Source organism: Toxorhynchites rutilus, chromosome 3, assembly GCF_029784135.1.
Source record: "Toxorhynchites rutilus septentrionalis strain SRP chromosome 3, ASM2978413v1, whole genome shotgun sequence".
In the NCBI taxonomy this organism is placed as follows: Eukaryota; Metazoa; Arthropoda; class Insecta; order Diptera; family Culicidae; genus Toxorhynchites; species Toxorhynchites rutilus.
Genome location: NC_073746.1, coordinates 251,146,937 through 251,171,172, shown reverse-complemented (window position 1 = coordinate 251,171,172; position 24,236 = coordinate 251,146,937). Strand labels below are relative to the sequence as shown.

Here is a 24,236-nt window from a genome sequence, read left to right as displayed (position 1 = left end):
AACCCCCCCCCCCCTAAGAGAGGGGGAGGGGTCTCAAACTATCAAGAAAACCTTCCCCGGCCCCAAAAACCCGTACATACCTATCTTCATGTTGATCGGTTCAGTAGTAAAACGCTGAATTTTCGCATCAAATTTTCTTCAGCGATGAGGCACATTCCGAGCTCGGTGGCTATGTAAACACCCAAAATTTCCGTATATGGGTCTCAGAAAATCCACACGTGATTGTGGAGAGGCCATTGCATCCGCCAAAAGTCACTGTTTGGTGCGCATTATGGTCTGGGGTGTAGTCATCGGGCCGTATTTCTTTGAAAATGAGGACGGCGAGACGGTAACTGTAAATGGTGAGCGCTATGGCCGCAAGTTAACCGATTTTTTTTGCCACAAATTGAAGATATGGATACGGATGACATGTGGTTTCAGCAGGACGGCGCCACGTGCCACACAACACGACCGAACATGGCCATATTGCGAACGAAATTTGAGGGACGCATAATTTCGCGTTTTGGTGATGCCAATTGACCGTCCAGATCATGCGATTTGAACCCGCTAGACTTTTTTTGTGGAGTTATGCGAAAGACCGTGTCTATGCCAACTCTCCGCAAACTCTTGAACATTTGAAAGACAACATTCGTGAAGTTATGACCGAGATACCACCCCATATGTGTCGAAAAGTCATCGAAAATTACCTGTTCCGGATCAAGGTGTGCGAGGAAGCCCTAGGTGGACATTTGAATGATGTTGTATTTCACACATAATGGCATAAACCAAACTTAGAATTCGAATTTCGATGAAACTTTTATTTAAATTTACTTTCGGAATTTAAAGTTGAAAAATCCTGTATATATATATATTGTATATATATATATATATATATATATATATATATATATATATATACGTTATGAAAAGTCCCTCCCACACATTCATTTGAGCCCATAGTAACAACATGCAACCGAGCCTGGCCCATTGCACGCGCGCCAGATTAACGACGATGCGCGCGAGAATTCGCCAGAAAGGAAAACAAGGTATCACCTTGCATAAGTACCAAGCCACCGGGATGAACGCAGACTCAGCAGTCTGTAGTCTTTATAATGGGTTCGATGCAAAAATATAAGTTAGTTCTAAGTATGATGTTATAGCGATAAGTGAAATCGTGAATAAATTTATTTTTTATGCTTTCCCGTACGGAAGCTACATAACTGGCGCAGTCATAGTGAAGTGGAAGTAAAGTGCAGTAAAGTGCACGACCGAGCAACGTTTATTGGAAACATCTGGACTACCGGGAAACCACCGGTGAGGGAATATCACCGATTAGCGTAGCCCAGAAGCGAGGAACTACCATCGAACCTAATCATCAACTTAGAAACTCCAGGAGATGATCACCATCATCCTCTTGTAAGTATTTTTTTTTATTTCTTCCTTAGTGAGTGTTAAAGTGAAAAAAGTAACATAACTCTCGCAACAAAAATCAGCTGCCCCGTAAGCAAAAGTAAAGCACGGAGGCAAGCGGCACAAAATACAACGTTCAGCAATTTTAAAAGCGAGCGAAACTAACAGCCACAAACCGCGAGGTGCAGTGCAGTGTGAGCGAATATCATAGCAGTGCATTCTTGTGTGTGCAAATTATAAGCAAGATTATCATTGGTAAAATGGATCAACGCGAATTTATGATTTCACCCGACCTTATGCCAGCACCAGAGCTGGACGGGAGAATAATTATTGAACAAGAACCTCAGGAGAACCCACAACAAGTCACAGTTGAAAGTTTGTTGGGTCATATAAAAACATTAACGAGCAATCAAAACGCTTTGATTGACGAACTCCATAGATTGCGATCGAAATCAGAAGATCCCTTCTTACAGTTCCGAACACCAGACCCGATTAAAAATCTGGCCACTTTTGCGGGTAACAAAAAAGAAACACATGCTTGGTTAGAAGATGCGGAGAACACACTCGCGCTCTTCCAGTCATACAAAAATGAACCCATTTACAGCCAATTAGTGAGAGCTGTTAAAAATAAAATTATTGGCGATGCCAAAGAAATATTAATAGCGGCTGGCAACCCAAATCAGTGGGAACAAATCAAAGAAATAATCCTAAATTCTTATGGGGACAGAAGAGATCTTACATCTCATATTCAATCCCTTTTCTATGTTAACCAGGGAAAGAAGACTCTAACTGAGTTTTACAACCAAGTTAAGAAAATTGATACGTCAATTAAGGCGACAGCAGCTTTGATGGACGACTACAAATCATCCACTAAAGCTATAAATAGTTTAATAAGTCTTATGGCTTTAACAAGATTCATCGACGGGCTAAATGACGAGCTATCAATGCACGTTAGGAGTTATAGACCGCAATCCCTTGAGGACGCTTACTCCATAACTATGCAATATTCTAATGCAGCATATAGACAAAGACTCAACAAACAAACAATAGATCAAAAGACGATCAAAGCAAACAACTTTAAACCATCCGATAGCACCAACAAAAATTCCAACTTGAACCTCAACCCGTTCAATCAAAAACCAAACAATTTTAACAACAGTGGATCTTCGAATACGAAACCATCCTATCCTATTGCAAAGTCAAATGGGTCCGGTAGATTTAAGAATAGAGAGCCGCTACCAGACGACGATGTTTCCATGAGAACAGCAAAATCTCGGACGGAGGTTAACAACCACGAAACTGGGCAAAGACAAAAAAGGGACGACGGCAAAAATTGTGGGGATGAACACGACACCTCCCAACAGCTCGAAGAGTCAATCTTAAACTCGGAGGACGACGATTATTTTGTCGACGAGGAGCTAAATTTTCACGTGGTAGAACAAGCACAAGGAAAAATATGAAAAACGACAACAACTTCGTGCCATATATTACAATCCAAACTTCAAAGGGAGAAATGAAATTTTTGATCGACACAGGAGCGAACAAAAATTACATTTCGCCAGCCCACGTAAACGTAGAAAACTGCAAATCAGAGCCCCTATCTAAGGTAACCAACATAAAAGGAACACACACAATCGACAAATCAGCATCCTTCGATCCGTTTCGAATTAACAAAAAATTAAAATTTTTCATTTTTAAATTTCATAGCTATTTTGACGGTCTCATCGGTTACGAGTCGTTGAGAGATCTAAATGCCAAAATCGATGTAAGCAAAAATATTTTGAGAATAGGAAAGAAAACTTTTCAAATGAAAAAAAGATTTCCCGAAAAACAAATAATAAATTTAACTGAAAAAAAAAGAACAATTTATCAAAATCAGAACCACCAATGACGGAGTATTCATCATAAGCAGCGAAAGAAATATGGGAAATTTTTCAATTCTACCAGGGATCTACCACAGTAGTAATAATACCGCTTTTGTTGCAGTAAAAAATCATGAAGAATCGCAAATCGAAATAAACATGAATGAATTTGAATCTGATAACGATGAATTTGTCACAGCCGAGAAACCCATAGAAAGCCCAAGAAATAAATTCAGCATCTTAGACGATTCGTTGAATCAACAAGAAAGAAAAGCTTTGGATGACATTATCGGCGAATATTCTGAAATTCTATATTCCGATGACCAGAAATTAACCTTTACACATCAAATCAAACACCGAATTAGAACTGTGGACAATATACCGATTCATTCCAAGTCATACCGTTATCCACAAATATTTGAAACAGAGGTACAAACTCAAATAAGAAAAATGTTGAAGGACGGGATTATTCAAGAATCCATATCGCCCTACACATCACCTGTATGGATAGTGCCTAAGAAAGCAGATCTATCAGGTGTGAAAAAGTTTCGACTCGTTATAGATTACAGAAAACTTAACGAGAAAACCATCTCTGATAAATATCCTATACCGGATATAACAGAAATTTTGGATAAATTAGGAAGAGCGACATACTTCTCGACACTAGATCTAGTTTCTGGATTTCACCAGATTCAGCTAGACGCAAAAGACGTCGAAAAAACAGCGTTCTCCGTGAGCTCGGGTAAATACAAATTCACAAGGATGCCTTTTGGACTCAAGAACGCCCCTGCGACCTTTCAGAGGGTTATGGATGCCGTTCTTAGAGATCACATTGGTGTTTGTTGTCTTGTTTATATGGACGACATCATCATTTTTTCGAGTTCGAGTTTCGAGAGCACGTCAAAGACATATGTAAAATTCTTCGCAAGCTGAAGGAAGCTTGTTTGAAGATACAACTAGATAAATGCTATTTTTTCAGACGGGAAGTTCAATTCCTTGGACATACCGTGACCAAAGATGGCGTAAAGCCAAACAGCGACAAAATAGAGGTTATTCAAAATTGGCCTAAACCAAAAAACGAGAAGGAACTTAAGCAATTTCTCGGAACAATAGGTTACTATCGCCGTTTCATAAAAGACTTTGCCAAAATGGTGAAACCTTTAACGCAACTCTTGCGAAATGATACTTGCTTTGAATTTACTCCAGATAAAATTCAATGTTTTGAAAAATGCAAAGCACTTTTGACTATGGATCCAATACTTGCGTACCCAGATTTTACAAAAGAATTCATCCTTACCACAGATGCTAGTGACTTTGCAGTGGGAGCTGTATTATCACAGGGACAAATAGGGAAAGATCACCCGATTGCCTACGCTTCAAGAACTTTAAACAAGTCGGAAGAAAATTATTGCACAACGGAAAAAGAATTATTAGCTATTATATGGGCTGTTAAACACTTCAGACCATACTTGTATGGAAGAAGATTTAAGCTTGTCACAGATCATCAACCATTAATATATTCGATGACAAGTGCAAACCAAAAAATTATTAGATGGAAACTAGTTTTAACTGAATTTGACTTTGAAATAATTTATAAACCTGGCAGAGAAAACGTCGTAGCCGACGCCCTGTCTAGAATAAAACCAGCAGAAATAAACTCCAATGACATACAGGAAAATCAAGACGAACCCGACACCGACGGCATGACAGTACATTCAGCAGACACCAGCAACGATCATTATATTTGGACAACAGAAAGACCAACAAATTCATTCAAAAACCAGATCATATTTAAAATTTCTCCTACAGACATAGAAGCTCACGAACAAATCTTCACAAAATACGACAGATTTATAATCTCAAAACCAAACTACACAGAACAAGACATAGTAACTATTTTTAAAGAAAAACTTAATCCAAACGGTATAAATTGCATCTATTGCCCTTTAATGCTAACACAATTAATTCAGGAAACATATCGCAAACATTTTTCTCATAACAAAATCTTCAAGCTCCTTATTTCACAGGTATTACTCCAGGACATAAGGCTACCAGAGGAACAGGACGAAATCGTGCGCAAAACTCACGACTATGCCCATAGAGGGATCAAAGAGAATAAAGCTCAAATCCTGTTAGAATTTTTCTTCCCCGAAATTGATAAAAAATTGAAAGTTTATATAAATAACTGTCCTACTTGCAAAAAATGTAAGTACGACAGAAAACCTCCGAAATTGGTTCAAAAAACTAACCCCGCAGAAAATACATTTGAAAGGATTCACATGGATATATTTTTTATGAGTGGAAGAAAAATGCTAACTATAGTAGACGCTTTTTCCAAATTTGCAAACGTGATCGCTCTTGAAACAAGGACTATCGTAGACCTTAAAAGGGCAATCACAGAGCACATCAGAATTTTCGGCAAACCAAAATCGATAACTTGCGATCAAGAACCAAGCTTGACATCGCTCGCCTTCATTGGATTCATGCAGGATTTGGATATTGAAATTCATTTTGCGAGTTCAAGTAACTCAAACGGAATAGTGGAACGATTCCACTCTACACTCATTGAACTATATAGAACTTTAAATTCGAAATACAAAGACATGGAATTCTTCGACAAAATTAACATTCTTGTGGATATTTATAATAACACAATTCACTCAGCGACCGGCTTTAAGCCAAAGCAAGTAGTCTTTAACCACCATAATGAAACAAGCGCGGAAGAAATTTTTCAAAATTACAGTAAAATTCAGTCTGCCATTAAGGTCCTAATGGAAAAACGCAGAAAGCAGATAGAAAATGAAAACAAGGTAAAAACCTTGCCAAAAACTTTAGAACCAGGAGAAAATGTATACGTAAAAGTTAATCAGAGAATAACAAAGGACAAAGACCCATTCAAAAGTCGTGGACGATAACGAATTGACATTTAAAGATACTTACGGAGTAAAAATTCATAAAAATAGGATCAAAAAATGATTTTTTTTCTTTTTCTTTTCGGTCTGTTTCAGGATCATTCCACTGACTTCAGCGACATTTTACCACGACGTATCGACAAATAACGGACTTTTGACCTTAAAATTAGACTCGGTTAAGATAAAATTAGGATACGACCGTATAATACATAAAATTAACCTAGATGAAATAGGACAAAATATAAACTATATCGAAAAATTAGCAAATAACCTTAATGTAACGGATCACTTACAACAAACAATCCAGTTTAAAATTAAAAAGGCATATGAAAAGTTGACAGGATTTTACCCAAAACGTGCAAAAAGAGGACTTATTAATGCTTTAGGAAACGTGATAAAATTTATAGCAGGCAACCCCGACCAGGAAGACCTCGACTTAATCAATCAAAATTTAGAGATGCTTGAAACTAATAGCAACAAAATCATAGATAATCAAATAAAACAAGTAAAAATCAACAATGTACTTCAAGCTACTATTAATAAAGTCTCAAAAACCATAAGATCAATTAAGGAACATGTACAATCTCAAGACACGATAATTAGAAAAGACTTGGAACTCATAAATCTTATTTTGAATACTGATATCCTGATAAAAACCTTAGAAGACCTCGAAGAACAGATTGCTTTTTCAAAATCTAATAGCTTGAACAAAAACATTCTCAGTATGGCTGAAAAAGATTATATTTTGAAATTTTTAGAAAGCCAACATATTGTCATTAAATTTGAAGATGAAATTTATAAATTCGTAAGATCAGTTGTATCGCTACAAAATAATCACATAATCATTATAGTCAAACTCCCCATCATTGAACCGAACGAGTACTCATTGATGCAGTTAGAACCTGTCAACGTGAATGGAACCAGAATCGACACGAGCATCCGCTATGTGGCCAAGTATCAGCAGTCATTATACGAGCAGAGTGAGAGGTGTTTCATTTGCGACAATAGCTTGCCAGTGAACGACGGTTGCATCTCCAATATCCTGACAAATCAAAAAGCCAAGTGTCCGATGCATAAACAACCAGAACGTCCAATAATCAGGGAAATCAGTGTCGGAACAATTCTCATCGACACAAATAAAGCAGTCTACATTTTAGACTCATGTGGAGAATCACAAATCATTTCCGCTCCAACTATTATTGAAACAGGTAACTGCACAGTTACAGTGCAGAATGTAACCTTCAGAAGCAACTCTAAAACTATACATAAATCTGAATATCTCACACCCATATTTGGAAAAGAGATAGAAACCATTAAACAAAAACCAGACATCGAAGAAATACACCAGATGAATATCGAAAATTTGGAGGAAATTCAGAGACTTAAGCTTCACATGATCAGCTCTCAAACGCTCGGAGGACTAGCGATAACCTCTACCATCCTGTCAATAGTAATCATCTTATGCATTCGCAGATACAAATCCCAAACTAGAAGTCAACCCCAACAGGATAAAAAAGAGGACATCGTCACCTCACAGATTACCAACAAGAAGTTCGACATCAGCTCCCCGGAAAAACAATCAGAAAGGAACAGTAACAGATATCCTGAAGGACGAGCCAACCTGCCTAACGAAATCCTTCCTTCCGGCACCCAGATTTGTCCTTACCAAGGGATCCAGAAAATCAACCGAGGACACTTGACTCTTAGGGGGGAGACGTTATGAAAAGTCCCTCCCACACATTCATTTGAGCCCATAGTAACAACATGCAACCGAGCCTGGCCCATTGCACGCGCGCCAGATTAACGACGATGCGCGCGAGAATTCGCCAGAAAGGAAAACAAGGTATCACCTTGCATAAGTACCAAGCCACCGGGATGAACGCAGACTCAGCAGTCTGTAGTCTTTATAATGGGTTCGATGCAAAAATATAAGTTAGTTCTAAGTATGATGTTATAGCGATAAGTGAAATCGTGAATAAATTTATTTTTTATGCTTTCCCGTACGGAAGCTACATAATATATATATATATATATATATATATATATATATATATATATATATATATATATATATATATATATATATATATATATATATATATATATATATATATATATATATATACATATATATATATATATATATATATATATATATATATTTGATATATTCGCTTTCCCCTGGCTGTTTTTTCCATCAAACGTTTTTCGGTCAAATAATATGTAACCCATTCACTGTAGCGCTCTACGTAACCATTTGTTGCCAGGTGCGGTTGGGTTATCTGTATTGAATATGGTAATTCATGTGTCGTATACCGAGGATTAATCTTGATTAGAGTGTCGATTCGATTCACTGTCATCAGTGGCGGCACTAATTTTCCAGACAACCCAATAGTGGCATACTGCAATAATTACCATATTTCAAGCTTCGCTGCCAGCAACACATTTTCGTTAAACCATGGGAGTTAAATAAAAATGGAAAAACGAGTTTTTATTTTAAGGGCGGAAGCTGAATCGAGAACCACACCTAAGAAAATGATAATGATATTTGTCTAACTAATTAATACTACGTACTTATTTATTAATATACATTTTTTTTTATCCCTTTTGTTTATTTTAGGCTCATTAACATTTTAGCTGTAACAGAGCCGAATTTCAATCGTGTACATGTCACATGTTTATCATATCTATAATTAGCACATTACACAGTTCCCATGTTTTCGGCGTTAGAGTATCCCCTTCTATACCATTGCATATGGTACACATTCATACAGTTGCCATATAGGCGTAAGAGTTTTCGTTCTGTTCTTCCATTATCCAGTTAGACCGAACAGCGGAGACAGTTGATTGATCATTGTTGGGTTATTTATAGAACAGCAGCCCGATGTTTCTTGCAGAGCAGAGCAGTTGTATGGATGAATCGATCTTATTTCGACCGTGGATCGATCTCCATCGCTGATGATTATTGTTGCGTGGACGTAGTTATTCTGTAACAACACAAAGATGGTCAATGAGGGCCCTGAGTTTTGAACTCACGATCGATCGCTTACTACGCGAACGCGCAACCAATGTGGCTACGGAGACCCCCATTAATATACATGTATATATATTTTTTTTCCTCTATTATAGTGACTTTCAGCGCATTTGGCTGGTTCGTAACTTACTTCCATTTTTGGAAGAATGTCGGGAGTGAGAATTGAACTCGTGACCTTTGCGTAAGAGGTATGGATGTTACCACTACGCCAGATCTCCCCCACACACATGTATATAATAACCATAGTAAAACCTCGATTATCCGTGAAAGGGAGTTCCCTAGTAACTCTATAGACCTTCCTGAAATTTGTCAGTGAGTGATAGGGTCTTGCTCTTTTGTTTTGATCACGACTTTCACATTATCTGTTAACTGGTGTACACGACCTTACAGATGGATAATTTTATGTTCTTTGTATTGATGAAAATGCTAAAATATCTTTTTTTTCGTGTTTGCACCCCATTTTCAGTTCTTTATTGCGTTATCCGCGGTTTCCGTTATACGCGGTGAGCTAGCCCGACTATTCCGTGGATAATCGGGGTTCTACTGTATCCAATATTATGTTGCAATATTATTCTAACATTTTTTGATGGCGTCTTCATCATGGCGGAACGTCGATCCTCTCCTACCAATGGGAATAAAACACATTTCAGGGAAAAAGTTCAGCAAAATGAAACAACTGGCTCTCTGCACTCTGAGGCGTCTTAACCCTTTTATTGACAAATACAGAGCACTCGAGGATGGCGGAAAATTTTAAAAAAAGTTTAAAAATTTTTTTTAAAAATTAAAAAAAAACGCATCTTTTATTTGCTTACAGACGTGAATGTATTATTTGAAAACATTAACGTGTTTACATGGATCACACAAACCCCGTTCCCCCTCTCCGTGGACAAGCGTGTACATTTTCGCGCCCCCTTAGTCGTAACTAAAATTGGTCAACTAAAACGAAAATTATGATTTTAGGTAGCGGCTACCACACGTAAAAAGGTAATCGTAAAAAATCAAAAAGAGTCGAAATGTGAAAATGTTCAGTTTTGTAATATGTGTTCACCATTGTTGGAATTATATTTTTGGGAATTAATGCCTGCGAGAATTGATTTTAGCGCATTTTACAGTACCCTCCGATGGAACGAATTAACAAGTACATTTATATCCCATAAAGCATTCCCGTTTTAGCAATTGTAATGTTAGGTATTGTATTTTATCAATAAATTAAAAATCACCTTAGTGATGTCTGGAATAGAGCACTTTCACCTGTTAGTGAATCGTTGAGATGAATCAATATACACAACAACCACCTACGAAGCATTCTCATTTCAACATCTCCGAGCAGCCTCACACTCATCTCTGCTGCCTTTGGTTCGCTGTCTAGCTGTCAGGCTATTCTAACTATTCTCTCGCGCCCCGATTCGCGATACTTTTTCGCTGAGACGTGCTCATGTTTTTCTCAGTCTAGAACCGGCATTCAATCGGACTGAACGACTTTCGCTGCGCCATTAATGATTGCTTATCTTTATCGCTGCGTGTAACCGTAAAAAGTGGAAGAAATAAGGCTGTGTTGTTCTTTGGTGGATCAGTTATCTCTAGTTTTTCTGTCCAAATGTCGCTTTTGGAATGGGTTCTGATTGCTGTGTTTATCGTGCTTGCAGTAAACTATTGGCTCGTTCGGAGGAACCTGAAATATGGACACCAATGGCCCGGACCAACTGCATTTCCGCTCATCGGTTGCTACTACATCTACTTTAACAAAAGTCCCGAAGGTACTACTGCACCCTATATCAAACCTTTTTCGTGTTAAAAATGATAGGCTTCAAACACAAAAAATAACTTGTCTGATGGTGATAGCAGTTCAAGAGCTGTTCATACTTGTTCAAAATCTGTGATACAAGGGATAGATTATATCTACTATTGTGTTGGAAGGGATTTTATTCGGAACATGTCTAGTCAAGTAAGTGTATTATGTCGTGTCGTGTTTTTTTTTCACGAAAACGGAAGTTATTTTTTAGTGTACCATGACGTGAGCATGAAGGCCGAATTTGATGGAGATAGTCTCTCAGCGATCTTATGTGTTGTTATTGAATGGGTTGCATCAAATAATATTTTTGATTTACCTTCATCAACTTCAGCAGACCTTCCCGAACGCGGGTGCATCTTTAGCATCTGAGGTGTCAACGAGATTTCGCAAACCAGTGTTGGCGTTGGCATTTCTTCAAGAGACGTTTTCCGCATGCACATTGAATTATTTTCTTTTGTGGACAACTCAAGATTAGTTGTTGGTGGTTAGCTTTTCTAAGCAATATAATCGATCGTTCATTTTTAAACCGAAAAAAAATATTGAGCAGTATGAAAAATTATTTGGTGAACTATCTTTATCAGGGTTCCCGGAATAAATCGCCACAGAAAACGACTGCAACAGAAACCACCGCTTATAAAATGTGTAGTAGGCTATAAATATTGTGGCGCGGTATTGTATTTCAAAACAAGAATTAACCGGGCAAACGTATCGCCCCAGGCAAACGTAACGCCCCGGGCAGACGTATACCGTCCGACGCTCGCTAGAGCTCGGTCGGACATTGCTAAAGGATCGTATCCTATGTTTCAAACTAACCGGGCAATCAGTGGATCCCAGGTTTGCGTGCGAGACACCGCCGCTTCCGACGGCGGGTCGGCGGTGGACTCGGATTGCGTCATCTTGGCGGCATGGGCCGCCTCGATTCCTTATCCTCGCCAAATGGGGACTTCGTCCCCATTACATTGTCCTCAGAATAAATTTCGAAAAACGAGAACAAGAGAATAAATTTATAATAGAAATGTGAGGCACATGATGTTTTTCCCGCGCCAAATATTTCTAGCCTACTACACTTTTTCTAAGCGGTTGTTTCTGTTGCAGTTGTTTACTGTGGCGATTTATTCCGGTCACCCTTTATCAGCTGTTAACCAAACTATTTTTCTCGAATTTAGGATTTAGGATCAGGATTTTTATCCAAAAGCGTATATGAAATATGTGAGAATAATAATATAAGCTGAACTGAACAACGAAAATACTCAATAAAACATAATACAAGTAAATTATGAATACAGAGCAATCCCGGGATTTTTCAACAGATTGCGCCATCAGAAAATGAACAGGATTTATTTCGAAAGGTTCATCTGTCATTTGCCTATGTGTGAAGTTTCATGACATTTCGTTTATTTGTTCACAAACTACAGTTGTGACACTTACCTGAGCATTCGTATAGAAAATGGAAAAAGATGAATATCGTATTTTGAACAAACATTTTTTTTTATGGGAAAAACTCCTCAACAAGCAATGCAGTGGTTGACGAAATGTTATTCCACTTCTGCTACTCCGAGAACAACAGTTTATTGGTGGTTTAGTGAATTTAAAATGGGCCGTACAAACACCGCAGATGCACCTCGCTCTGGAAGGCCAAAATAGGCAAAGAATCCAGAAATCGTAGAACAAGTACATCGACTCGTTCTGAACGATCGTAAAGTCAAGTTACGCGAGTTAGCTGAGGCCGTAGGCATTCCAAAAGAACGAGTGGAATACATTTGGCACGACATTTTGGACATGAAAAAGCTATCCGCGCAATAGGTGCCGCGTTTTCTGACCGTCGACCAAAAACAGCGGCGCGTTGATGATTTAGAAATTTAGAAATATTTTTACGATGGAATCCTCTTTGGTGTTTTTCATAGTTCTTCTGCTAACTACGTTCTAACATACATGATTTCGTTTTGATTGATCTAAAGGAAATCCACTGCAGGTTCCTCATGGATCTGTATTCGAGACATTCCATCCTCATTCGCATTTTCCTTTGTAATTCTCCACTGCTCGGAATCACTCAAGGGCGTTATAAGCTGCTCATTAACCCTCAACCAGATACGGCACATGCGGTCTAGTATCAATTTACTTTGGTTTTCCGAGTGAGTTGGTTGGGAACTCAATTTCCTCGTATTTGGTTCCTGACTGGGGTGATACTGGATGCCCCTTCTGCACGGCCTCTTTCTGTTGTGTTCTCCTAGCAAATAAATAAACAAAAAAAGGCCCACTGGTCGGACCAGACCAACCTACGTTGAACACAAAAAACGCCATATCGAAATTCTCGTAAAATAGAGTAAAGACTGGAACGCGCAAAAGTTGGTCGACAAAAAATCGTCAAGCTTCATAATACAAAATATTGTTATTTTTGTTTTGGTAGTTCAATTCATATATATAAAAGAAAAAATGTTCGTTTATTCTTTTGGTTTGCCAAATCCGAACTGCAGTGGCTTCCGTGCAACCCCTTCCATTAAATTTTGCACAGTGGACTCAACGACGTTATTCGCCGCCTTTCGCCGAATGCCAGTTAGATTTAAACTGCTGCTCGTTTTCCATGGATTTATTAGTTTTTTTGAAATTCCGTTTGACCAATGCCCAATATCGTTTGATAAGGCGGAGTTCTGCGCTGGTGGGATGGTTGTAGTCTTTGAGTACCACAACCATATTGTTCGCATCGTACCACTCGATTACCTTCCCATAGTGTTAGCTCGCCAAGTCCGGCCAGAACAGCACAGGTCTATTATGTTGCTTTAGGAATGGTAGCAGCCACTTTTCCAGGCACTCCTGGACATAGATCTCTCGGTTGATGGTTTCCAGAGTGATGGAAATGCCGCTTTTTAGAACACACGTGCATATGGCCTGCCAGCGTTGATGTCCCTATCCCCTGTGTAGCGAGTAGAAACTTCAATTCACCCACCTACTCCGTCATCTTCAACGAGTGCGCTCCTCTTTGGTCTATAATCAGCATAGTTCTAGATATGTGCGAGCGCAAGATGATGGATGCTCAGGTTTTTTTTCACTCAACATTCGGTCGCGCTAGAGTGTGGAAAGAGAGCGCGCAAACTCTCTACAGTGTAGCGAATAAATTCACTGGTGAGCTTTTATCCGTGTGCAAAAGAAAGCAAAAGAACAGAAGTGGCTTTCAACTAACTCAGCTCTGTGGTTCGCTGAATAAAGTGAATCGAGGTGAAACATGCGTGTGGGATATATGTCGAATGCGATTGCAATATTCAGTTTACTCCTCCAGTGTACTCTTCAGTGTGGCAGAATGCGGATCAGGGCGCTTCAGTGTTGGACACAGCTTTTCGCACACTCGAACTCCCTAGAGTAAAGAGAGTGTAAGAGAGCGTGACTCACTCGCACCAAGATTTTACCCAACTAGCGCACACTGGCTCTTTATAACTTCGCCGGTGAAAGGCAAAAGCGCATGACGGTGCATTGTTTCGGGAATTTCGATAACTCAATGGTTTTAAAAGTTTCGGTCACCTTCCCTTTTCCTGATGCGGTATAAAACTCCTGTCCCGGAAGGTGCTTGAAATCCGCCTTCACACAAGTTTCGTCGTCCATGACGACACAGTTGAACTTTGTGAGCAGATTCATATATAATTTTCGGGACCGCCGCTTTGCCGACGTGTTTTGTTTGTAATCTCGCTTCACCACATTCATCTTCCTCAGCGTCGACAACCCGGCTTGTTTCTTGACACACTGCACGGTAGTATGGGGGACATTGAGCATGCCAGCGACGTCCCGGATGGAGAGGTTAGGATTCCGCACATATTTCGCCGCCACCTTCTTCGTTGTTGCTGGTACGTCCGGAATACGATCGCCGACGCTTCCAGGCTTCCTGGCGGTCGACAGACGCTCCCGAACACTTTTAAAATGTTGTTCACGGTCGATTTGGCCACATCGTGCGAGAACGTCGGAATCTCTTGCTGCATGAGCAAAATTTTGACACGCTTCTCCTTGTGCTTGGACGTCATTTTGAAAACTGAAGGGAAAACGGCGAAAACTCATCATAGCAACCATTGTATATACACTAAACTACCAAATGTAGGACTTCAGGTTTATTAAATACATTTTTAACAGAAATACACCAATTTGAAGTCGACCAATTTGTGCGCGTTCCAGTTTTTAGATTGTTCGATCGCTGGGCTCTGCTTCTTCTTGTCCCCACCATATTCGATCATATTTGCGGGGCTGATGTCCGCCATTCTATCAACATGTCACGCTCATTGCGCTTGTCCAGCTTCGGCGATTTTCTAGATTTTCTAGTTCATCTTATTTCTTCATACAGTAAAACCTGTTTTTGTGCGGTTTTTTTTGTGCGAATTTTTTTTTGTGCGATTTTCTGTTCTTATGCGTTTTTTTGTGCGGTGAAGTTATCGTCCATTCAGTTTTTTTTTCGATGGTTTATATGCATTTTAGTGCGAGAAAAGCATATTTGCGTCTCAATTCTCCACTTCTGAAATCATTCCCCTCCTCTCATCAAATGCTCTAAGTTTTTCTAAGTTTTTACATGACATGATGTCTAATAGCAACACGTTTCGACATGCAACTAAAACCACAAAACAGCCACGCGCAACCGAAAAGGCAAAGTGTCCCATCGCAAAGCAGGGAAACAAAAGTTAATTGAACGGTGAATGGCGAGGATTTGAGTTATTTTCTTGGGGGAAACTTTTTTTATGCGGCCCCTATCTACCGCACAAAAAAAGTTTTTTCAAAATGTGTACCGAACACTATTTTTTAAAGCTGCTGGTGAAGTTTTGCACGATTTTCTTTATGCGACTTTTTTGTGCGGTCCCTATCCCCCGCACAAAAAAGTTTTGCCTGTACTATATTTTTTCTGAACGCTTGACGTTCGAAAATATCAAGTGCTTACGAGTCCTCTGGGAACATCGGTCATGTTTTCCGTAGAGGACTACCGGTCACATAAGAGATTTGTACACGGTACACTTCGAACGGGGTAGGAATATGTGGATCCAATAGCACAAGTTCCGTTGATCATGCACGGTTGTTGTTGTTGTCAATTCCTAGACCACCTCGAGCTCGTCGCCGTCGATTACAACACTACTACCAAACTAGATAGCAAAATTCTGTTACGATCAGCCCCTTTTGCTGACATGTATTTAGTTTTAGATAAAATGATACCAGACCCAATATGTTTCAGCCGGGTATACAAGCCAGCTATTGTCGCATGTTTTCTTACAATTGTTTCCACGTCACAGGCGAAGTAAATAAACTGAAAAGAGTCGAAATCATGCCCGGTATTATGACGACCGCTTTCCGCATGAAGTGCGCTACACATGCAACGTCCCGTCACCGTAAAGTCAACGTAACCGAATGAAATGTCAAATATTCTCCCATGGGAATCGTATGGTCGCATTCACATACACCAGCAACGGCAACTTCGTCGGCAAAATAAGTTGAAGAGAATAGTTGACGGGACGGTGACGGGACGTTGTATGTGTAGCGCAGTTAACACCTTCCCTCGTCACGCTGAAGAGCAGACAAGAGAGTCTACCGTCTTGTCGAAGTCCGCCGAAAATATCAAACAATTCCTTCAGATCGCCTGATAGGGAATTGATACTGACGGTGCGTTTTTAGGATTTGCCATATGAAGGTTAAAAATCGTCGAGCAACCGGGCATGAATCCGACCTGATAACTTCTCACAAATTTGATTACTACCATTCAGGATCGTGATTGCACGAATGTTCTCACAATCCAGCTGTCTCATGTCTCAGATCCTAACCATAAACCGTACGTTTTGCCGAATCTTCCTTGAAGAGATCCGCAGCAAAGGCATACTTACTTGTGGTTCTTTAGATGATTAATGGACTCCTTAACTTCACTTATCATCGTGGGTGGTACATCCCCGTTTATTACTGCACCGGTGTAGTAATAAACGGTGATGTACCACCTTCAACGCCGTCTTGGTCTCTTGACTCCACCTCCGTACGTTCGTCAACATGCCTTCTTTTTTGCGCTTTTTTGGAGGCTGTACTTGAAGAAGGTGCTACGTACGGCCACCAAGACAGGCAGCAAAGTCGATAAGTCTCAGGTCATTTTTCGGTTGGTTCGCGGATGGGCCAGCTACCAATTACCGGTTCTCTTGGTGGACCTATGTGTTTAAATTACCGAAGACGAATTTGATGTCATGTTTAGGACTGGGATCGTGTTCACGTTCGGTGCTACCTAAATGGGAGATGTGAACGGTAATGATGCTAATGTTGAAAAAAAGACTTGTATTCTCAATCTGTACATTCTTTCATTGATTGGCCTCCAGTCAATACCACGTTTCTGCATCTCCCCCATCACGATTAAAGTTGTTCTCAGCTCGTATGTGTTGCCGCCGGTCTGAGCGTAATCCTAGGCAACTCTAGCCCAGTTGTTCAATGTTGGATTGCGGCGTTAGACTGCGACGCGTATTGTACTCCGTCGAAAATTTTGAGCGCATGTATACTGAAACTAGATATGTTCTGAATCTATATTCGCACAGCAATAGGTGGGAATCGTTAATGATGTCAGAGCAACATTTGGCCGTTGATGTGGACATGATCGATTTGGTTTTCCACTCGTTAGCCTGGTTATCTCCAAGTGACATTATGATTATCTTTGCGAAGGAAAATAGTGTATGGATTACCATACCAAGTGAGGTTATTGGTCTATAAATTTCCTCTCGTCTGAACGAGCAATTTTCACGTCCTGTCATGAACTGATATCACATACAACAGCTGCACGTAGAACGCCTCCTTCTTTTCAGGGTTTCTTTTCGTGTAGGCAGTGTTTATCAATGATGCTGTAGTTGAAGAAAGGGTTCCTAACCCTCAACTTGCACATCCTCACGTTTATCGGCTGCCAAGCAATCATACGTTGGTACATCTTGCCCGGTATTACAAAACCGGCTTCCGATTCGTTGGTGGTTCCACAACTCTGGCAGAAGACAACCTCTTGATACCCACTTTCCTACATCTTTTGTCCTGCCAAGCAAAATTCATGCTTCGCTACGACTTCGAAGTTGCGTGGATGTAGCTCATCGAAGAAGATACTATCGCACCCTGAGTAGCATAGCGATTTGCAATTCCATGTTCCAAATTCTCAATCATAATACCGTCGATGAGGGTGAAAATATGTCAAAAATGTTAGTTTTCGAACTTTTAGTTGAAAAACTATCGTAAATTAGAGTAAAACACAATTCTGATTACGTACACATATTCTCTAATGATGAACACTCGTAAGTGTTCAAGGAATTGTTGAATAATATTAATTTTTCGCTGAACTACGATTAAATCATAGTTGACCTAATCTCACCCCTTAGAGGGGGTGAAAATGGGCCAACAAAGTAGTGAATAAAATAAGAGATTATTTCGAAAATATTGAAATTCGAATGAAAACAAATTTTTGATGTTCAAAATCAGTAATGAATCATCTGGCCAGACTTTGAAGAATAATTCTATCCAATATTTACAATTTTAGTAGTTCTGCGTAATGCTGGGCATGAGATTTTGACTGAGGTGTTATTTGATGGCTATTTACACATTAAACTTTGATGAATAGTTAAATATTAACTATTTGTACTACAGTTGAGTATTATGCATTGGAAGTTGTGGAAATATGTCTCCTATTAAACGGCTCGCAGCTTTCGAAAATATTCGCAATATTTGTCAAGATATTAATAATAGTAACTTTTTCAATTTTTGACCCAATTACACCCCCATCGACGGCACCTTATTTCGACGCTTAGGTCCTTACAGGTTATACTATATTATCTGTAACATCATTGGTTTCCCAGGGTGGCTTGTTGTGCCTTTCCCATCCAGTTGTCATGCTGGAGAACCATTTTGCACAGCTCTGTTCAGAGCCCCATTTTCAAGCACGAGAACAATGATTGGCCGCCCGTAACATGAAGATTAGACGCTGTTTTGAGCATCGCCTCCGGGGTGAGCAGACGCCCAGATAGGGTGCAATCCTTTCCTGTCAGCATACGACCAAGATACCACCGAGGTTGGCTACCCGACCTTCACTATGGTTACTCGTACCCCAGGCAGCACCGCGTGGAAGTAGTGATAGAAGTTACTAGATGATGAGCTAGTGGACATCGAATGAGGTCTATTTTAGCTACGATTGTCTTATACAGCGGTAATTCGTTCAGGTGAAGCATTTTGTTGCGAAAGTTCGTAAACAAAACGGGAGACCAACAATCTATGTCTCGTCTGTTTACATTCAACGGGAGGTTGACTTTTGAAAAATAGTGACTTTTTTTTATCCCATTTATTTATTTATTAGGCTCATTAGCATTTTAGCTGTAACTGAGCCGGGGTTTAATCGTGTACATGTACATATGTTTATGTTTCTATAAACTGTAAATTACACAGTAGTTAGTAGTAGCCATTTAGGCGTTAAGTTTTCTGTTCCATTACATTATGGTAAGTTACACAGTAGTAGTCATTTCGGCGTAAGGATATTCATTCTGTTCTTCCATTGTTCAGCAGAACGGACAGCGGAGACAGTTGATATTGATCATTGTTGGGTTATTTATAGAACAGCAGCCCGATGTTTCTTGCAGAGCAGAGCAGTTGTATGGATGAATCGATCTAATTTCGACCGTGGATCGATCTCCATCGCTGATGATGTTTGCGTGGACGTAGTTATTCTATAACAACACAAAGATGGTCAATTGAGGGTTCTGAGTTTGAACTCACGACCGATCGCTTAGTAAGCGAACGCGAACCAAGTGGCTACGAAGACCCCCTTCAAAATAGTGACTTATCAATTTTGAAAATATTAAGAGAAAGAACCTCATCTGCTCCCGACTCCCCATATTTTTACCTCTCATACTTCTTACCATTTTCATCCTCTACCAAATTAGTATGCATTCACAACTCTTCGTTTTAATTTTCTGTTATTTTTTAGATATTGAATGAATCTTGAGGAAAACTCTACTAATGTCTAAATAAAAATTTCCGAGTATTATTTTTAGCAGTAGGAAGTAGTTTCATAGTATTTTTTGTATTTTCATATAGATGTTGTAGAATTTATCACCACGCTCCATCGCAAGTATGGGAAAATGTTTTGCGTATGGATCGGCACCCGGCTGGCTCTTTTCTGTACCAACACTCGTGATACGGAAACTGTCCTCAGCAGCCAGAAATTGATTCGCAAAAGCGAGCTGTATAAGTTTTTGGTTCCGTGGTTGGGAAACGGGCTGCTGCTCAGTACGGACCAGAAGTGGTTCAATAAACGTAAAATCATTACTCCGGCTTTTCATTTCAAAATCCTCGAACAATTCATCGAGGTGTTCGATCGACAGAGTGGTATTTTGGTACAGAAGCTGCGAGCAGATGCGAACGGAATGCTTGCGAATATTTATCCGTACATCACATTGGCGGCTTTAGATGTTATTTGTGGTAACATATTCAATACGGGTTAGCGACAAAAGGTGTTCTCACATTGTGTTAACATTTTAGAAACCGCCATGGGAACATCCATCAACGCCCAAACGGATGCGGATTCCAAGTATGTGAAGGCCGTAACCGAACTGAGTTATCTTCTGGCAGGACGATTCGTTAAAGTGTGGCAGAGATCGGATTTTCTCTTCAATCTCACACCAGAGAAAAAGCGTCAAGACAAAATAATTAAAATGCTGCACGACTTTACGACCAACATCATTCGGACCAGGAGGCAACAGCTTATCGACCGGGGCACAAGTGGAATCCTCGGAGACGAAACCATCGGAAGCAAAACAAAGATGGCGTTCTTGGACGTTTTGCTACAGGCTACCGTTGATGGTCAGCCCTTGACGGACAAAGAAATTCAGGAAGAGGTGGATACATTCATGTTCGAGGGACATGATACGACTACCATCGCCATAGCGTTTACACTGTTGCTGCTAGCCCGGCATTCGGAAATACAAGCTAAAGTCCATAGAGAAGTCGCGGAAATCATAGGTAATGATCCAAACGCTCCGGTTTCGTACAGGAACCTGCAAGATATGAAGTATCTGGAAATGGTTATTAAGGAGTCGTTGCGGCTTTATCCGCCTGTACCCATTATAGGGCGAAAAATTACCGAGAAAGTTGAAATAGGTAAGTTTGTTAAAGTGGAACCTGTTTTTGAACACAATTGAAATTTTATTTGCAGGAGGAAAAACAGTTCCGGAGGACACAAACGTCAACTTTGGCCTATATTTCATGCATAGGGATCCAACGCTGTTCGAGGATCCTGAAAAGTTTGACCCGGAACGCTTCAACTCCGAGAGAACGTTGGAGCAATCTTCTCCTTACGCTTATATACCATTCAGCGCAGGTCCCCGAAATTGTATCGGTGAGGCCTCCAGTTTTGTTTCATATTAGCAGTAATTGTTACATTTTGTTTCTATAGGTCAAAAGTTTGCTATGTTGGAACTTAAAAGTACTATTTCAAAGGTGATTCGTCATTACCGGTTAACGGAGGCTGGTCCGGAGCCGGAGTTGATTATTCAACTCACACTGAAACCTAAGAATGGACTGAAGATTGCTTTTGTACCCCGCTAAAGTATTTATGCTACCTTAACCAGATGTGTCTAATTTCATACCAAGGAAATGTGCTTGGGCGTTGATATAAGCTAATTTTGTTAAATGGCACACCGTTTTTCGGCAATAAAACTTTATCTAACATAGCTTGAGCTTGAGTAGACTGTGTCTCTCCGTGATTGTCTTGAATCAGTGAAATTGCACAAAGGACACACTGAATGACGTTTGAGAGTAGCAAACCATTCTCATTGTGCAAGTTTCGGTGATTCCGGCCACATCCTTACAGTCACCAGGGGAAGAGAAGGAATGTTAGTATGATATTCACTGCCAGAAGGGTCGCCTCTATAGCATGGTTTCCCGGCGATTATCAAAGAAGGAGAGGTAATAATCAGGATTCACTGAGGTAAGTGCAGATGCAAACTATCGACCATTCGCCGATCCAAAAATCTCATGGGTCAATCTATATATTCTATTGTTCATCGCACGTATCCCTATAGAAATCCAATCGCGATGGCGGAGAAATCCATTTTCCGTTAACTGTGGGAAACCTGAGAAGGTAATCGAGAAACTGTTCTAAAGTGAATCGATGCGGTGACATATTCCGTTATTCCCCAATCACGACGGCAGAGAAACAATGGATGTGAGGCTTTTTGGGTACGAGGAATGTTTCTATGATGGTATGATACCCGTTCCTCCTCTGGAAATGAGAGAAGGTCCCATAAAAATAATGCACAATTGAAAATTTTCGGAAAACTCTGAAGGATGAAATGAAATCTGAAAAATGAAATGAAATACAGTTTGAATAGATGATAAAATATAGTGGTTTTGAATTTAATGGTATATAGTAGAGCTGAAAAATGGAGAGGTTTATTTAATGAATTTGTCCTTGGTGAGTTTGGTTGTAGGAATAGGAAATTGATTAAATTATAATGTAATGGATAGAAGATAGATGTGAGTATGGAAGTATATATTATATTATTTGTTATTTATTATTATTGAATGCGTGTATATACATGTATGAATTCCTTCCTTCCGACCCGTACATACATGTGTATACACACATAAACACGCATACATGACTGTGAAGTGGCGAACTTTACTAAGCAATTTCCAAGGTATTTAGTATTTCTATTTAGATTTTACCAAAGAAGTCGGTTTCTTTCAGAAACGCAATTAAATTGGTTTCTTGGGTCTCGTCTCTACTGAGGATATCTCGGAGACTCTGACCTATGTTGTGTCGGACTCGAGCATCTTTGGTATGTTGACACTCAAGTAAAAGATGGCTAACGGAAACCGGAGCTTCGTTGCAAGCACATTGGGGTTTTTCGGCTCTGCAGAACAAGTGTGAGTGGGTGAAGTTAGTGTGCCCAATTCGAAGACGGGTAAGGACTTGCCTTTCCTTACTATTGAGACGGTCCTCCCAAGGAAGAGTGGAATTTTTAATTTGAAGAAGATGGGTGGGACGGCTGTTTATCCAACCTATGTCCCAGCTTTCACGGACTTGCTGTTTTACCCAGCGGACAATGTCAGATGGAGGACAGGGCATGTCTGGGGGTTCTATTTTGCTGCCCTTGCCGGCCAGTATGTCGGCGGCTGTGTTTCCGCGGATTCCTGAGTGACCAGGAACCCAGCAGAAGGAGATGTTTTTATTTGAAGCAGCCTCTTCTGTTTGCTTAATCCATGGGTGTTTGCTGTTTCCACTTAGAAGATCGTGGAGACAGCTAGCTGAGTCTGAGAATATTGTGGTAGGAAGAAACTCATGGGTGCATTCTTGGGTAGCTATCAAAAGGGCGAAAGCTTCCGCACTGAAGATGGAGCATTGCGGTGGAAGAGAAAAGCTACCAGTGTATCTACTCTCAAAGATTCCACATCCAACTCCATCGGCACTGACTGAACCATCTGTGTATACCTGGTGGTTGATTTGAAAATTGGATGCAACGAGGTTATTGAAGCAGGCTTTGACTTTTGGAGAAGGGTCTCCCGCCCGAACTGCCTTGAGAAGTTCAAGGTTAATGTTCGGCGGTTTGACGTTCCAATTTCTTCCCGTCGCAGATGAACGTTCACATATATCGGGAAGATCTTTGTTCGTGAGATTTTTGAACCATGTTTTAGCCCTATGTATTAATGGGACATTGTGGTCGCTTTCGGGGAGTGACAAGTGACGGATGGCTTTATTGGTGATGGCTTTTGTTACCAGGTGGGTGAAGGGAAGTTGCCCACTTTCTGCCATTACAGCAAGAGTAGGACTGGTGGGAAAAGCGCCAATTGCGAGCCTAATTGCTTTATTGTAAATTGGTTGAATGGTGTTTAACACCTTGTCCCCTCCACGGCTGAAGGTGCCTATTCCGTAAAGGATTTGTGGGACCAACCAAACATTTACAACATTTAGCAGCGTCTTTCTATGACCAGAGGCTAGGTTGCCTGCGATAGCCTTGATGATGTTCAGTTTCTTTCTGGTGGCTATTTTGGTCTTTTGAGAATGTGATAGGAAGTTGAGTTTCTTGTCGAAAGTGACCCCTAGTATTTTCAATGTCCTCATTGTAGGGATCGAGATTTTGTTGAGCTGAAGATAGGTTCTCCTTCTGAGAGCTTTTCCGATATGTATGTGTTTGGATTTCTCCGGGGAAATTTTAAAACCTGTTTTTAGAGCCCAGTTTTGGATGGAGTCTAAGGTTTTTTGAAGCCTCTTTCTCTGAATTAAGCCGAAGCAG

The 24,236-nt window shown here is 40.1% G+C and overlaps 2 protein-coding genes across 2 annotated transcripts; both read left to right on the top strand.

Moving 5' to 3' along the window:
* Positions 1-919: 919 nt before the first annotated feature.
* On the top strand, positions 920-8,166 carry LOC129779255 (uncharacterized). Its single transcript, XM_055786642.1, has 2 exons — positions 920-1,395; positions 6,260-8,166. The coding sequence occupies exons 1-2, from the start codon at positions 1,376-1,378 to the stop codon at positions 7,884-7,886; spliced, it is 1,647 nt and encodes a 548-aa protein (XP_055642617.1). The 5' UTR covers positions 920-1,375; the 3' UTR covers positions 7,887-8,166.
* Positions 8,167-10,658: 2,492 nt separating this feature from the next.
* On the top strand, positions 10,659-21,672 carry LOC129779349 (cytochrome P450 4d2-like). Its single transcript, XM_055786760.1, has 5 exons — positions 10,659-10,954; positions 20,038-20,421; positions 20,482-21,099; positions 21,155-21,337; positions 21,395-21,672. The coding sequence occupies exons 1-5, from the start codon at positions 10,795-10,797 to the stop codon at positions 21,544-21,546; spliced, it is 1,497 nt and encodes a 498-aa protein (XP_055642735.1). The 5' UTR covers positions 10,659-10,794; the 3' UTR covers positions 21,547-21,672.
* Positions 21,673-24,236: the final 2,564 nt, after the last annotated feature.